This window comes from Rousettus aegyptiacus, unplaced genomic scaffold (genome assembly GCF_014176215.1).
Source record: "Rousettus aegyptiacus isolate mRouAeg1 unplaced genomic scaffold, mRouAeg1.p scaffold_m13_p_7, whole genome shotgun sequence".
In the NCBI taxonomy this organism is placed as follows: domain Eukaryota; kingdom Metazoa; phylum Chordata; class Mammalia; order Chiroptera; family Pteropodidae; genus Rousettus; species Rousettus aegyptiacus.
In genome coordinates, this window is record NW_023416310.1 from 34,138,636 (window position 1) to 34,153,228 (window position 14,593).

A 14,593-nucleotide genomic window follows, 5' to 3' on the forward strand; every position below is an offset into this window, starting at 1 on the left:
TGTTTCTTTTATTCTGTTAAAATCTCATTACATCAATTTTTGTGGCTTTTTCAGACTTTGTAGATTGTGACCGATTTAACCTTATCCTCTTTTTCCTTTGCAAGTTTAGGCAAAGCTCATACACAGGCTTTTCTGAGACCCTGCGCCCTGAAAATCTGATCTTAGCAAAGTAATCAGTAGGGACGTGCCGCTGCCTGAAAATGCTTTTACTTGAACGATTTTTAGATTAAGCAAGGAAAGGGATTGAAAAATGTAATCAGGAAGTCATTTTGAGTTAACTGGAAGTTTTGAAGCAATGACAATTACAGTATAAAATTGAACGTAAAATGCATTGCAAAACCACCATCACTTACACTCAACAAAATGACTATTAGTTAAAATATTCGAGGCACAAAATTACCTCAATGTGCCAAATTCAAACTCTTTTCCTTCTCCCTAATGGGTCTTTTGAGTAATAGGGCATATCTTGTTAGACCGAATAATGTACTTACAGAAGGTAAATTAGACAACCAGAAAGAATCTGGGGATTCAGAAGAAAAATCAGCAAATTCAGAAGCAATGCTATTGGCCACAAGTGTCAGGATTTGGGAATAAAGTTAACTTAATGAGAGTTGGTATCTCCTATGTATCACCAAGCCTTGAAGGATGAACTCGGGTCTGAAAAATAGCAATGGAAATGTAGGTCTTGGGATAGTTTATTAGAATGGGAGGGTTGGAAGAGGTGGAAGTAGGTTGTGAGTTGTGTTGTCTGTGAAATTGATACACCTTTATATGTAAAACAACCCAGAGGACGAGGCACACAGGGGATGTCTGAATGAATGAGGAGAGGTGAACAGCTAGAGTGACAATATGGTGAGAATAATAAAATCTACCTCAGTAATCTACAAATGTTTCCATGTCCTCATAGCAAATTGGCCTTTTCTGCTTTTTATCACTCATGGTTTATAAGTCTTAAAATTTACCTTAGAGACATTCAGGCATTTGTAGCCTTTTTTTTTTTTTTTTTTTTTTTAAATAAAAGACTGTTGTCGATGGGAATAATAACAATAACCCAGATTAGTGACAACTATTCCCCTCAACTTTTGAACCTGTAAGCAGCCAAATATGAGCAGAGGCTGATGACTATGAGAAAGTGTAGAGACTGAGCAAACATGACAGTTTTCTGTTGTGCGGTGCAGAAACAGACAGGTCAGTGTGGCTACAGCATGCTGATTGAGGGGAGAGCTGTGTAGTGTGAAGCTGGACAGGTCGTTGTGACAGGCTTTGTAGCCACTGTTAGAAATTTAGGTCTTAGTCTAAGTGCAGTGGAAAACTATTGAGGATTTAAAATAGAGGAATGGCATGACCAATTTGAATTTTTAAAAGACCACTTTGATATTACGGGAAATGAGTTAGGTTAGGGGAGGCTTCACCTAGAATACTGCAGGAATCTAGGTGAGAGATGATGTGACTTGGACAAAGGTCTTAGGAACAGATGTGAAGAGAAGTGATTGGGATTAGGAAACTGTGTCAAGGTAGAGCCGAAGGTCTCGCCGATAGATTGGATATGGGGATAGAGGAAAACAGAGAAATCGAGAATGACTCCTAAGGTTGAGTGACGGGATAGGTGGTGACTCCGTTCGTAGAGATTGGAAAATGAGAAAGGAAAAGGTTTCATCTGTGCGTGTGTGTGTAAGGGTAAAAAGGTAGAGGAAGAGGCAGGGGAACGTGTCTGTTTTATCCATGATAAGTTGAGGCAGCTATTAGATGTCCAAGCAGACAGGGCAGTCATCACCTCAGGGAGAGTACAGGCTGGAGAGGAACATTTGATAGTCATGAGCATATGTACTGTATTTAAAGCCATGGGAGAAAGATCAGTAGAGGGGAGATAAAGCTGAGACCTGAGACTTCCCTGTGGTTCAGAGGAAAAAGAAATGCCTTGTAAACTCAGTGTTCTAAGGGAAGCCTTACAAGAAATGAATGTGGTCTTCATTTATTCCATAAATACTAAGTGCTGTTCTAGGGACTGCAGATACTTCAGTGAATAAAATCAGCACAAATCCCTGCCCTCATGGAGCTCTTAATCTCCTGAGGAGACATAGTCAATAGACAAAATATAAACATGTCTAATGGTGAGAAGTGCTATGAAGAAAAATAAAGTAGGCAATGGGAGTAGAGTTCTCAGGTGGGTCATGTAGTTCTCAGGTGGGGCCACTGTATAAATAGGGTGGTCAAACAGAGGTCACCAATATGGTTTCATCTGACTAGAAATCTGAAGGAGTTGTGGGAACCAGTCATTTAAGTATTCAAGGAAAAAGCATTCCTGACAGGGAACAGCAAGTGCAAAGGCCTCGCGACAGAAGAGTGTCTTGGATGCCTGGGAATAGCAAAGAGGGCAGTGTGCCTAGAGGTGGTGCAGGGAGGGAATGAGAGAGAGACGCGGAAAAAGACCAGGGAGAAAAGGCCTGAATATCAATGACACTTTGCGGGTTCTGGTTCCAGCCTGTTAAGTGCATGTGCATTATCTATTGTTTCATAACAAATTCTGCTCTCCACCAAATTTAGCAGCTTAAATTAACATTTATTTTCTCAGTTTCTGGAGGTCAGGGATTCAGGAGCATCTTAGCGGGATGATTCTAACTCAAGGCCTCTTATGAAGTTGCAGTCATATCTGAAGGCTAGACTGAGGCCAGGGGATCCACTTCCAAAATGGCTCACTCATGTGGCTCATGATGGCAGGTCTCAGTTTCTTGCCATTCAAGCCTCTCCACATGCAGCTAGAGTGTCCTCACCATGTGGTATCTAGAGATCTAAGAAAGAGAGCAAGGAGGAATCTATAGCAGCTTCACAACCTCACCCCCTCGATGTCACACAACTTCACTTTTGCCATTTTCTATTCATTTTGAATTAGAGAATTTGTGGACATACGCTTTTCTAGCTTTTTTGAGATTACTTGGCAAATAACATCGTGTACGTTTAAGGTGTACAATGATTTCATCTATGAATATATTGTGAAATGATTTCTATTTTAAGGTTAGTTAACACATCTATAACCTCACTTAGTTACCTTTTCTTTGTATGGTAAGAACATTTAAGACCTATTCTCAGCAGCTCTCAAGGGTACAATATAGTATTGTTAACTGTAGTCATCATGCTGTACCTTACATTCCCCAAATTTATTCATCTTGTATTTGCAAGTACCCTTTGACCAACACATCCCCATCTTTCCCACCCCAAACCCCTAGTAACTACAAATCTGTGTATTTCTATGAGTCTGTCTTTTTTAGAATTATGGGCATACTTTTAAAGCACAACAAAGAGAAAATGATCTCTGAGGGAGGGTGTAAAGAATAGCCCAACAAGATCTAGACAGATATGGAAAGAATATGCTTTTCTTTCCAATTATTGAATTAACATAGCCAGCATTTCCAACTGAACTGAGTTGGAATCTGTTTGACTTTATAAAATTACCAAAACTGATTTAGGCAACTCTGAAATAAGTAGGGTTGCTTTTGAGACCCAAGATCTCTCTCTTTCCCCTCTGTGACAGTATTCCCCTAATCTTTTCTGGAGGCCCTGATATAATCGGACCTCACCTGATCAGAACATGCTCCCAGGAAAGGAACACGTACCAGTCATTTTCACTTTCATATACATTTAAATCATTACCTCTCTAGTGAGCATTTAAATTTTAAACATGTGAGAGTTGAACAGATGGCCTATTCACTCAGATTTCATTTGGAGGGACTGTAAAAGGTAAAAGTGTTTTTGAAAGAGATATGAGGTGCTTGTTGACCCCTCGGAAATCTCCCACAGTCGTTAGAGTAGTAGTTCCCTACGTGATAAGGTGGACCCTGCTTATTTCCATGAGTGCCTTTATGCTGTTGTGTACCGACCATACACTGAAGACTTTCTTGCAGTGATTAAGCCACAAGTATAAGTTCCAATAGTTTTTCTGTTGCATTCACTACCTGGCATTGGTGTTTACTGACTAATCATGTAAGAGAAAAAAAATTTATTCTTTCAACTCTACATCTACATGACCCCAAACGATAATTTGACTTTTCTTCCCCACAGTTTTCTGTTTCCCAATTGCCAAGGACTTTTTTTCATCTTGTATTTAAACAAGAGTGTGTGAGATATTCTTTCTTTAGCATTTCTTTTCAGAATCAATGAAGCAGTAGGCGTTAGGTCAGGATGTGTCTTTGGCCACAGGGTTTAAATTTTAAGACCCATTTTTAGCTTAGTCCATGCTGGATAAATTGAGATATCTTTTGGAGCATTTGCTTATTTGTTATGACATGTAATATTGAAAATTATTTTGTAATATATTTAAAGATTTTTCTCCTCTATATGAATAGGAATGTAATTTTCTAACTAATTCTATTTTTTTCATATATAATCAATCTTCTCAAAAATATCTTCAGGAGCCAAATTTAGAAAGTATGTGGGCCATTCTGCACATGTCACAAACGTCCGCTGGTCTCATGACTTTCAGTGGGTATTAAGCACAGGAGGGGCTGACCACTCAGTTTTCCAGTGGAGATTTATTCCAGAAGGTGTCAGCAACGGCCTGCTGGAAACCGCACCTCAGGGTAAAACCAGTAATAATTTTTTCAACTTGTTTATTTTTTAATAAAGTTTCCAAGAATGTTCTAACATCTCTTCTGGAGGTAAAGAGTTAAAACAACTTTGAAAAAAATTATTCTTATAGTAAATTTTAACAAGAACAGAAAAAACTTTTGAGATGAATGTGGGTCAGTTAAATAGTTTTTTTTTTTTTTAAGGATTTTTCTGATATCAAATGCAAGTCGAAAGTCTAAGGTTTGCATGAAGAATTAACCTTTGAAGATAATATGAATGCATACGTTTCAGCTCCTTAGGATGGTTGTAATGGGTGGTGGGTCTGCTTGGTTAGGTTATGGGGTGACAGGGTAACCTTTGTAATAGAAGTTGCCTCCAGAATGGGGTTCAAAGAATAGTCTACAATCTGGGCCAATATGTTCCAGTTCAATGGATGTGTAGTCTTTTTAATTATTATGATGTCAGCAGGAATGATCAGATAATAAAATGAAAAACTATGTGAGAAAAGGTTTTAATTAGATGGGGTTCTGCAGTAATTTTGACCATGGCAGTTAGGGGCACTTGGTGGGCATACAAACAGGCTAAATGTGATCTTTACTGAACCAAGTGGTTGGATGCTTTTTGTTCCAGCCTTCTCCTTGGTAAAACCTACCTTTTTTTCTCTCTCTCTTTTTTTCTGTTTGCCCTTTTCAAAGCAATTTAAAACTCATAGCTCTATTATCTAAGAGAAGTGTGGAAATGGGTATGTGCGTGTGGAGGGGGGTTCCTAGTCTGTTAATTCTCCTGAAAGGGACAGCGGGGTGAGAGGTGTGCTGAACTTAACCAAAAGGTGAGAGAGATGTTTTAAGAATTTACATTAAATAAAAATTGCAGTGTAGTTATTTTTATTTACTTTCATAGAAAAAATGAAATACAATTTTTAGCTATTTAGAGTTGCAGAATTTTTACTCGTTTCTTGTGGGTCGTGTTTCTGCAGAAGGTGGCACAGATTCCTACAGTGAAGAATCTGATTCGGATTTATCCGATGTTCCGGAGTTAGACTCTGATATCGAACAAGAAACTCAAATCAATTATGATCGCCAGGTTAGTAAGCAGCCAACCTCCTAACAAATGCTTTATAACTCAGAATCTCCATCTCATTGGATTTGGACATTGACTGGAAAATGGCTGGCACTCAGGCAGAAGAGAATCAAGACAAGAATAAGGAAAATTTCTTATTTTTGTCTTTAAATACAGGTTAAAAGTAAGACATTTACCAAACCATATCCTTAAGAAATTTTTTTTTAGGTGGAAGATAATAGGAAACCTTAAAAATTGAGTGACAGCACCTAAAACTTTAAAATATTTTTGTATTCTCTTAGTAGGTCATGAAAGCATGCATTTTCTTTATAGAATTAGGTAGCTTTGCAGCCATGATAATTTGTAAGTGATCTGTTATCTTGGTTTCTTAACGTACAGAGACTATTATCCATTTAATTAAAGTAAAAGCCCAAATACAATGCACCTTATCTCTTCAGTCAGAAAAGTTGTGCAATTAAATCCAATTTGGATCCTAATTTTTTTGAAAGTAGACATTTTATTCTAGCACTAAACAGTGAGTATTAGAGCAATCCTTTAGAGGAATCTGAACATATCGCCTTGTTATGGTGATAATTGTAGGGAGTCTATTTTCTTGTCATTTAACAAACACATGTGATGCAGATTTTGTACACAAACATGGAGTGAATAAGACTTCAGATTTCAGACACAGTAATTGTCACCATTGCCCATGGAGACTTACAATATGGACCTATCATATAGGCCTATGGCAGCTGCCATGAATCAAGTGTCTCTGTGGGGCCTAAATCTGTGCTTTACATACACCAAACCCAACCCCACAATGACCCTGAGAGGTTAAGTAGTTTGCACACATTCATATCACTTATAGTATTAGGATAAAACTGTGGATCTGGGCTTCTCTCCAAAGCATGCATTCTATGTGCTACTTGGGTTTGCCTCTACATAAGCACTGAATTTACTGCTTTTCAAAATTTTTTTTTCCAGCCCATAATCATCACTCATTGATTCAATGTGCACAGTCCAAATGATGGTTTGGGTCAATTTCATGACTAAATCAGTTTGTGTTCTGATATTATGTATTGTGCAAAAAAAAAAAAAAAACTACTGAAGTTAAGGATTTGGAAGGAAATTATTAATGGGGAAATATCATGCAAACATTAAACAATATTATATACCCTGGTATCAAGGAAAAATGAAATTTAAGCAAAATGAACATAAAATCTAGAAAGAAAAGAATAACAATTTTCTTTAATTAGAAAGTTTTTATTTAATAAAATGATGCCAGTAAAAGAATGAAGAGGCATGACTGTATTGAAATGCTTGCCTAGAATTTATAAATTCTACCCGACTTCTTACTTCGCAAAGCTTTCACCTGTACTATTTGATTTACACTCACAATATTCCTGAGTTATTTCTGACCAGGGATTTTTATCCTTTTCGACAGATGGGAATTTGAGGCCCACAGAAGTTATGAGACTGTTCAAATAAGCAATAGAAATACGTAGACTAGAATTAAGTGCGCTAAAGTAGTTGATGAGCTGATGAAAGCATCATGAATTCAGATGAATAATTATCATTAGATTTTAAAAGCTTAATTCATTGTATCTGTAATAGACAAAATAGTAATGACTTTTTAAAAGAGAAGATTTTGAGACAAATCCTAAACAAGGACTTTATTAGAAGAATATTTTATGCTTTTTTTAGTAATGTAGTTTAATCAAATGAAAACTTTCCTTTATGAAGATGAGAAATTATTAATTGTATTTTATATTCGTAATGTATTAAGTTGATATGTCTTGGTAGTAGGGCATAAACTACATAGTAGACAAAAGATTGATTTTTACATATTTAAATTATAGGAAATGTTCTTTCAGTCAGCACATATTAGGTTCTAGGTTAGACAAAGAGCTTTGCTCTGTACCTCAGAGTCTGATTTGTCTAGATGCATAAGGCCAGGGAAGGAAAATAATTCCAAAGAATGATCACCATGATTCATGAGGTACACATTTTGCAAATTTAGAATCAAGAAATTTCTTGCTTTAATTATAACAAAATATTTATATTTTGTTGATAATGTCAATAATTTCCTTATTTACTAGAAAATTATATATTTTCTGAATATAAATTACTTAGGAAACAATAAAAATTAAGAGAAGACATTTCATATCTCAATGATTAAAAAATATGTTTTGTTTATTAGAAGAAAGTAAAATTTGATATGTTTTATGTTCTCAATTTTGTTTATTTTTTCAAAAAACTAACAGTACTGTTAATTTTTTCTATTCCTAGTTTCTATTTCATTTATTTCTGCTCTAATCTTTATTATTTCCTTCCTTCTACTAACTTTTGGCTTAGTTTATTCTTTTTCTAGTTCCTTGAGGTATAATGTTAGGTTGTTTAAGATCTTTCTCTTTTTTTAATGTATGCATTTATAGCTACAAACTTTCTTTCCTCTTAGGACTGATTTTGCAGCATCCCATAAGTTTTGGTATGTTACGTTTCCATTTTCATTTGTCTCAAGATATTTTATTTTCCATTTGATTTCTTCTTTGATCCATTGGTCATTCAGGAGTGTGTTGACTGATTTCCACATATTTGTACATTTTCCACCTTTCCTTCTGTTATTAACGATGGTGGTTGGAAAAGATACTTGATGTAATTTCTACCTTTTTGATTTTGTTGAGACTTGTTTTGTTTCCTGGAAAATGTTTTGTGTGCACTTGAGAAGAATGTGTATTCTGCTGCTGTTGTATGGAATGTTTTATATATGTCTATTAGGTCATTTGATCTATGGAATGTTCAAATCTCCTGTTTCCTTATTGTTTCTGTCTGGTTGAGCTATCCATTATTGAGAGCGGGGTATCCCAGTCCCAACTATTACTGTATTGATGTTCATTTTTCCTTTTAGTTCTGTTAGTATGTGCTTTATATATTTAGGGGTTTATAAATATTTACAGTTGTTATATCTTTATGTAGAATTGACCCCTTTATCATTATATAATGACCTTCTTTGTCTCTTGTGACCATTTCTAGCCTCATGTTCTCAAAAACATGATTTCCTGCAATTAAAGATTTCCTGAGAATGCCAAGATATTAATGTTTTTGAAACCTGAAGAAAAGAGTCTCAACTAAATGTATTTGTTATACTTCAAGGTTTACAAAGAAGATCTACCTCAGCTAAAGCAACAAAGTAAAGAGAAAAACCATGCAGTGCCCTTCCTCAAACGAGAAAAGGCTCCTGAGGACAGCTTGAAACTCCAGTTCATACACGGGTGGGTGGCCTGTCACAGGCTTTATCACCAGGCTAAGGAGGTCTGCTGTACTCTGTGCTTTCCCACTTCAGACTGGCTCTTTTCTCCAATTTACACTTACCTGTGATGAATGTTTTAACGACTGTTCTCTGTCCAGTCTCTGTTTGGTGGCCATATGAATGTGTGTATGTATCTAGATTTTTCATACCTCATGTGCTTCCATGATGCATATGTTACTGCAGGTCATTGTTATTTCACTTAATACTCCCACCACCTCTGTTTGCTCTATCCCCATAACTCCTGCTCTATTTTGCTTGGCTCCGACTAGAACAATGTTTTCTTCAAACATTATTGCTCACATATGCCCAAAATCATTTTGAATTTTGAAAATTATGTACAATCTTCCATACTTTAAGTTGACATTTAAAATTTTTCAGCAAAAATATAAATGGTCGTGAAGACTATAATATCTACTGTTTTATAAACACATCCATTTAAAAATGGATCCAATAGAACCTTGCCATAGATATTTGATTCTCGCCATCATCAATTTGTTTATTTATTGTTATTTATGCTTGCAGTACTTGGTCTTTCTAGGTGGTCTTCCATCCAAGTACTAACCAGACCCTACCCTGTTTAACTTCCAAGATTAGACATTAGGCTTGTTTAGTGGGGCATGGCCTCTGGGTGTAAAGCAGACGTGCTAACCGCTACACTATGGAACCACATCCTTACCATCATCAATTTAAAAACATGAACAAGGTCTTCTGTAAAAGTAGAAAATTTCACATCATTCATAAATATCCTTGAACTAGTATTTTTATTCTACATCTCCTACAGAATTTTACCTTGGCATAATACTTTTTATGCATTAAAGTCTCTTATTGATTACCTTATCATACCTTCTGCTATAGATTCAAAAATGTCGGTTCAATTTTAACTTATTTTCTTACGCCCATTCAACTCTAATTCTGTGTTGTCCAGTATGCTATCCACTTGCAGCTACTGAGCACTTGAAATGTGGCTAGTCTGAACTGAGATGTGCCGTATGTGTAAAATGTACACCAGATTTCAAAGAATTAGCATGAGAAAAGAATGTAACATATCATTAAAATGTTTTATACTGATTACATGTAGACATAATATTTTAGACAGGTTAGGTTAAATGTTTTTAAAATAAATTGTTTTTTTTAAAAACATGACCATCAGAAAAATTTAAAGTATCTGTGTTGCTCAATAATATTTCTATTGCACAGCTACTCTAAGTATTAACAATTTTTTTCTAAACTGAATTATTGTTACAACTATTAGTACCCAGCAGACCAAATCAGTCTAAATATAATACATATTCTAATAAGGTATTAAACATAAAGATTTTATTGGAAAAATTCTTTTAATAAGATGGAAATTGTTCAGTGAGTTCAGATGTATATGCATACTTACTGCTAGAGTGCGACAGAGTTTAGCATTGAGTCTGTTTTCATTTTTCATTTTTTAATATATATAAGCATTGAGAAAGCTTATTCACATAAATAAGTCAGTGAGAATGGAAACAATTTTATCATAGCAACATTATTCAGTTCTTTAAATTTGTCTTGAGTTATAGGCTGAAAATATATATTGTAATTTCAGTATATCACACAAAATATAGTCTAATGATCTATCAGCTAACAATTCAATTAAATTGTTCTTTAATTATGTTAAAAGCAGAAAATTGAAAATGACTTGATTTGCAAAAGGATTTCTTACCCAGTCATTCAAATTGTTCACTCTTTAATATCTACTCTTGCATTTCGAATTGGCCCTTTGTTTTGGCATCCTTGGAAGGTTCAGCATTCCAGGGTAATACACGGAGTAAGATTCCAGATGGATGAGAGCAATGACTTCCTAAAGTGGGAGCAAGACAATTGTGAAGGGGAGGTAGGAAAGGAGAGCCACCTCGCCACAGGCGTGTTCTAAGACTGGTCAGTTTTAAGAAAGAATGTATGCAGTAGCTGAGGATCTGGAAACAAATCCTGTTAAAATTATCAATGCCCATTTTCCCCTTAGAAAATCGTCACATGCCCTCAGAAGTCCTCATTCCTCCATTGAAGTTAAGCAGCTATGAAGATACCCGGGTTTCTGCTTGTGCATTCTAGATGTTAGCTTTACCTTCTGACAACTTCTGCTCTGTTCATTCACTGTTTATGCAAATACTGTGCATTTCTTGGACCTGTGCTTCAGTTACAGAGGTTATGACTGTAGAAACAATCTATTCTACACACAAGCTGGAGAAGTTGTCTATCACATTGCCGCAGTCGCTGTCGTGTACAACAGGCAGCAACACTCCCAGAGGCTGTACCTGGGGCACGATGATGACATTCTCAGCTTGACCATCCACCCGGTGAAGGACTATGTGGCCACTGGGCAGGTATATATCTCTTCTTTAAAATGGGGGCCTAGCTGGAGAGAGAGGATTTAATTTTGAATCCAGTTAACATTAGAAATTCAAGAAATACTTAGTAGAAATAAATCTGAGGAAGGAAGCTGGAGATTCAGTGAATGCTGGATCATTTCATGACAGTGGGAGAATCAGCCAACATTCTAGGATGATTGAGAAGCCTCTGAGACATTCTCATCCTAATGTGGTTGAGATCTGTGAATAGGATTAGCTAGGACAAATAATGCAAGTTCAATGAATGCATAGTCTTTTTATACTTTCCTGATCACTGTATACCTAGTACATAATATATCCTAGGTACTCAAAGATGTTTGTTGAATGAACCATTGTTTCATAGTAGTGTAACATCTAGTGTTTGTTTTTTTTTTTTTTTTAATTTAAAGTCACATGATTTTGGCTAATTATTTTCTATTAGCTTTTCAAAAAACTAAATTTCAACTGAACCATGAAACTATCATTTCCAGGGGAGAAGCAAGGCCAGGCTTCTTGAGGTGGGTTAAGTGATGATAGTGCCATGACAATATAGAGCTGACTGTCTTGACCAAGAAGTGGAATCTTGTGTGGAGTTGAGGAGGTGGGAAAGGGCAAAGTAGAGCTAACTGACAAAAACAAATCACAGCGGACATTGGAATTAGAGTTTTGAAACTCCCTTAACTAGGAGCCAAGCACCAGGTTAGGCAACGCTAACACTCAACCTGATGCCGGAACAATCTTCTTACACTCTGCGTACCTCAGTTTTCTTATTTGGAAAATAATGGAGTTGGACCAGATGATTTCTGAGAGTCTTCCAATTTTCCAAATGTGTTTTTTTTTATTTCTGAGCAACACTTAACTCTAAAGAACACAATTATTCTCATAACTTATAAGTAGTTAATAACACTGATCCTGTTATTTAAGGTTGGAAGAGATGCTGCTATTCATGTGTGGGACACACAGACTCTGAAATGCTTGTCACTGTTGAAAGGACAACACCAGAGAGGGGTGTGCGCCCTTGATTTTTCAGGTAAGCCTGTTTTCCGTAGAGCCATCAACAGATGGTTCTGCATTTACTGTTTTTTTTTCCTTTTTCTAACATCTTCCTATGTAGTAGAGTTCTGTTTGTAATAAGGTAAGCGCTTCGTTATGTTAGCTACCCAATCTTAGACTGGAAATCAGGTATGTTAATGCCTCATAAAGAAATGTGGCCTTTAGATTACATGTCCGTTCCATGTCTTCTTCATTTCCTCTCCCCCACATCATTATCCAGAGCTCGCACTGTGTTCTGCATGTGCTTGAGCGATTTGAAATCCAGAGCAGCTGTTGCTGTTGAAAGACTTAGTTACAAATGTCTGGCAGTGACTCAGAACATCAATTTCATCTCTTCGAATATGTGGGAGCACAGCACTTTGCATTTTTAAATATAAAAAACTAGGGGGACAGCTGCAAGTTCTCTGCAAAGGGCTACTTTATGATACTGGTGTTTTAAAAGTGAATTTCATATAGAAAAAATAGAACTCAAGTTTCCATCTTCTTAATTTAAAATTGGAACACAGTACTATAAAAATACTAACTGATGGATATTGTTTTCATTAGAATAAGGCTGTTTTCTTAAGCTAGCATTGGAGACCAAGGACCTATCACAAAAGGTGTTTTTACCTACAAGTTTTTAATAATCCCAATCATAGAAATTAGATCAGTAGAAAAAAACTCTGAACTTTTCTACAGGAAACTGATTCTATAATTTCCTTCTAAATTCCATTAAATTTTTAATATGTGCAATATGTATAATATTAGTCATTAAGTTCCATGACTATAAAACCCTAATTCCTCTCACATGTCCCTTACTCTCTACTCTCCTTGTTCAAACCCTCACTCTTTTTCATCTGTGCCATGGCAGTAATGCTGGTCTCTGATTCCATTAGCACTTCCTCCAGTCCATCCTACACACTTCTGGAGGCTTCTGGAAGCACAGGCACATGGCTACCATGTGGACTCCCCCTAGTTGTCTGACTTAGGGCTCATCAGTTGGTCGGATATTCATGGCCTTCCATGGTCTGGACCACCTTCCCACACAGTGTTATCACCCACTAACCCATTCATGCTCTTAATATCTACTTAACTGTGGAAACTAAATGCAGTCTTGTCCCCTTTCTTTTTTTTCCTTTGGCCTGTGTCCTTTTGCTCATGCTGTTGCCATGTGTCTGTTCAAGCCCTACCATCCTTTAAAACTCAGCTGAAAGTTTTGTCCTCCATTCATCCAGGGAGAAAGAATGCATCTCTTCTTCTGCATTCTTGTCATTGCTCTGTGGTCCCTGTTAGAGGTCCATTTGGTACAGTAGTTATTCGTGTCGACATCTCCTGTGCCCTTCACATATGGTAAACTTCTCGGGCAACAGAACTCATCTTTCTGTTCTCCACCGCACATGTTGTAGTGCTGCTCAAAAAAGGTTGTGAACAAATGAGTGAATGAACAAATAAGGGTTTGCTTAATGCACTTTGTCTTGACATTCACTATTACTATTAGAACTTCACACTTTCACCGTGTTTTGGTGAAAGTTGTCTTTATTCTCTAACAAATAACATGGCGCAGTTTTTTGTGTATATTTTTTGTGTGTATGTGACACGCACATTCTCACATCCTATATACTATAAAACCTGAGTCGTTAAATGATCATTATAAGTTATTAAATACTTTCTGTGGTTATTGAATTAATAAAAATCACAGTTAAGCAATTCATACTGTACACTGGTGGGCTCGTGAAGTAGAAAAAGCGCGAGTACCGAGGAAGAGAGAAGGACTTGGCATACCACCTGCCAGTTGAAAGTTCAGATAACACACCCAACGAACAGCGAATACAAAGTCTTAAACTTCTACAAGTTTAATGGACATGCAATTTTACAGCAGGCATGTCATGTGTCCTTGATAAAACAGCAAAATCAATAGGAAACCATAACTTGGGTCCAAATATGTGAATAAATTTCTTCTGCATTTTTTTCATAGTTCCAATCTTCAATGGCCAAACTGCCCTTTTTCTGAAATTATGTTTGCTAGCAAATACATATGCGTATACTTAATATAAAAATTAATAAGTATGCTCTAGAAGAGTGGCAAGACACCCATCAAAGTAGTAAAAATTAATAAAAATAGTAAAACCTAAATGTGCACTAGATTATAATAAATCTAATGTCTTCATGTTTTTGGCAGCATTGGAAATTGACTCCATAATCCTAGCAAACAATTTGGCACCATATAATAAAAGCTATAATTCAAAATGACAAGTATGTGCACTATGTGTATTTC

General features: G+C 36.2%; 1 protein-coding gene across 6 annotated transcripts in view; it reads left to right on the plus strand.

Moving 5' to 3' along the window:
• EML6 (EMAP like 6) overlaps nt 1–14,593 on the plus strand; it is a 220,539-nt gene that overhangs the window by 121,430 nt on the left and 84,516 nt on the right. For 5 of the 6 annotated variants that reach the window (XM_036225002.1, XM_016130160.2, XM_036225003.1 and 2 more), the window contains 5 exons: nt 4,407–4,574; nt 5,540–5,646; nt 8,776–8,894; nt 11,097–11,283; nt 12,211–12,316. In XM_036225002.1, the coding sequence (XP_036080895.1) occupies nt 4,407–4,574; nt 5,540–5,646; nt 8,776–8,894; nt 11,097–11,283; nt 12,211–12,316 (687 nt within the window). The remainder of the gene's footprint in view (nt 1–4,406; nt 4,575–5,539; nt 5,647–8,775; nt 8,895–11,096; nt 11,284–12,210; nt 12,317–14,593) is intronic. The other variant, XM_016130157.2, reaches the window with a different exon arrangement.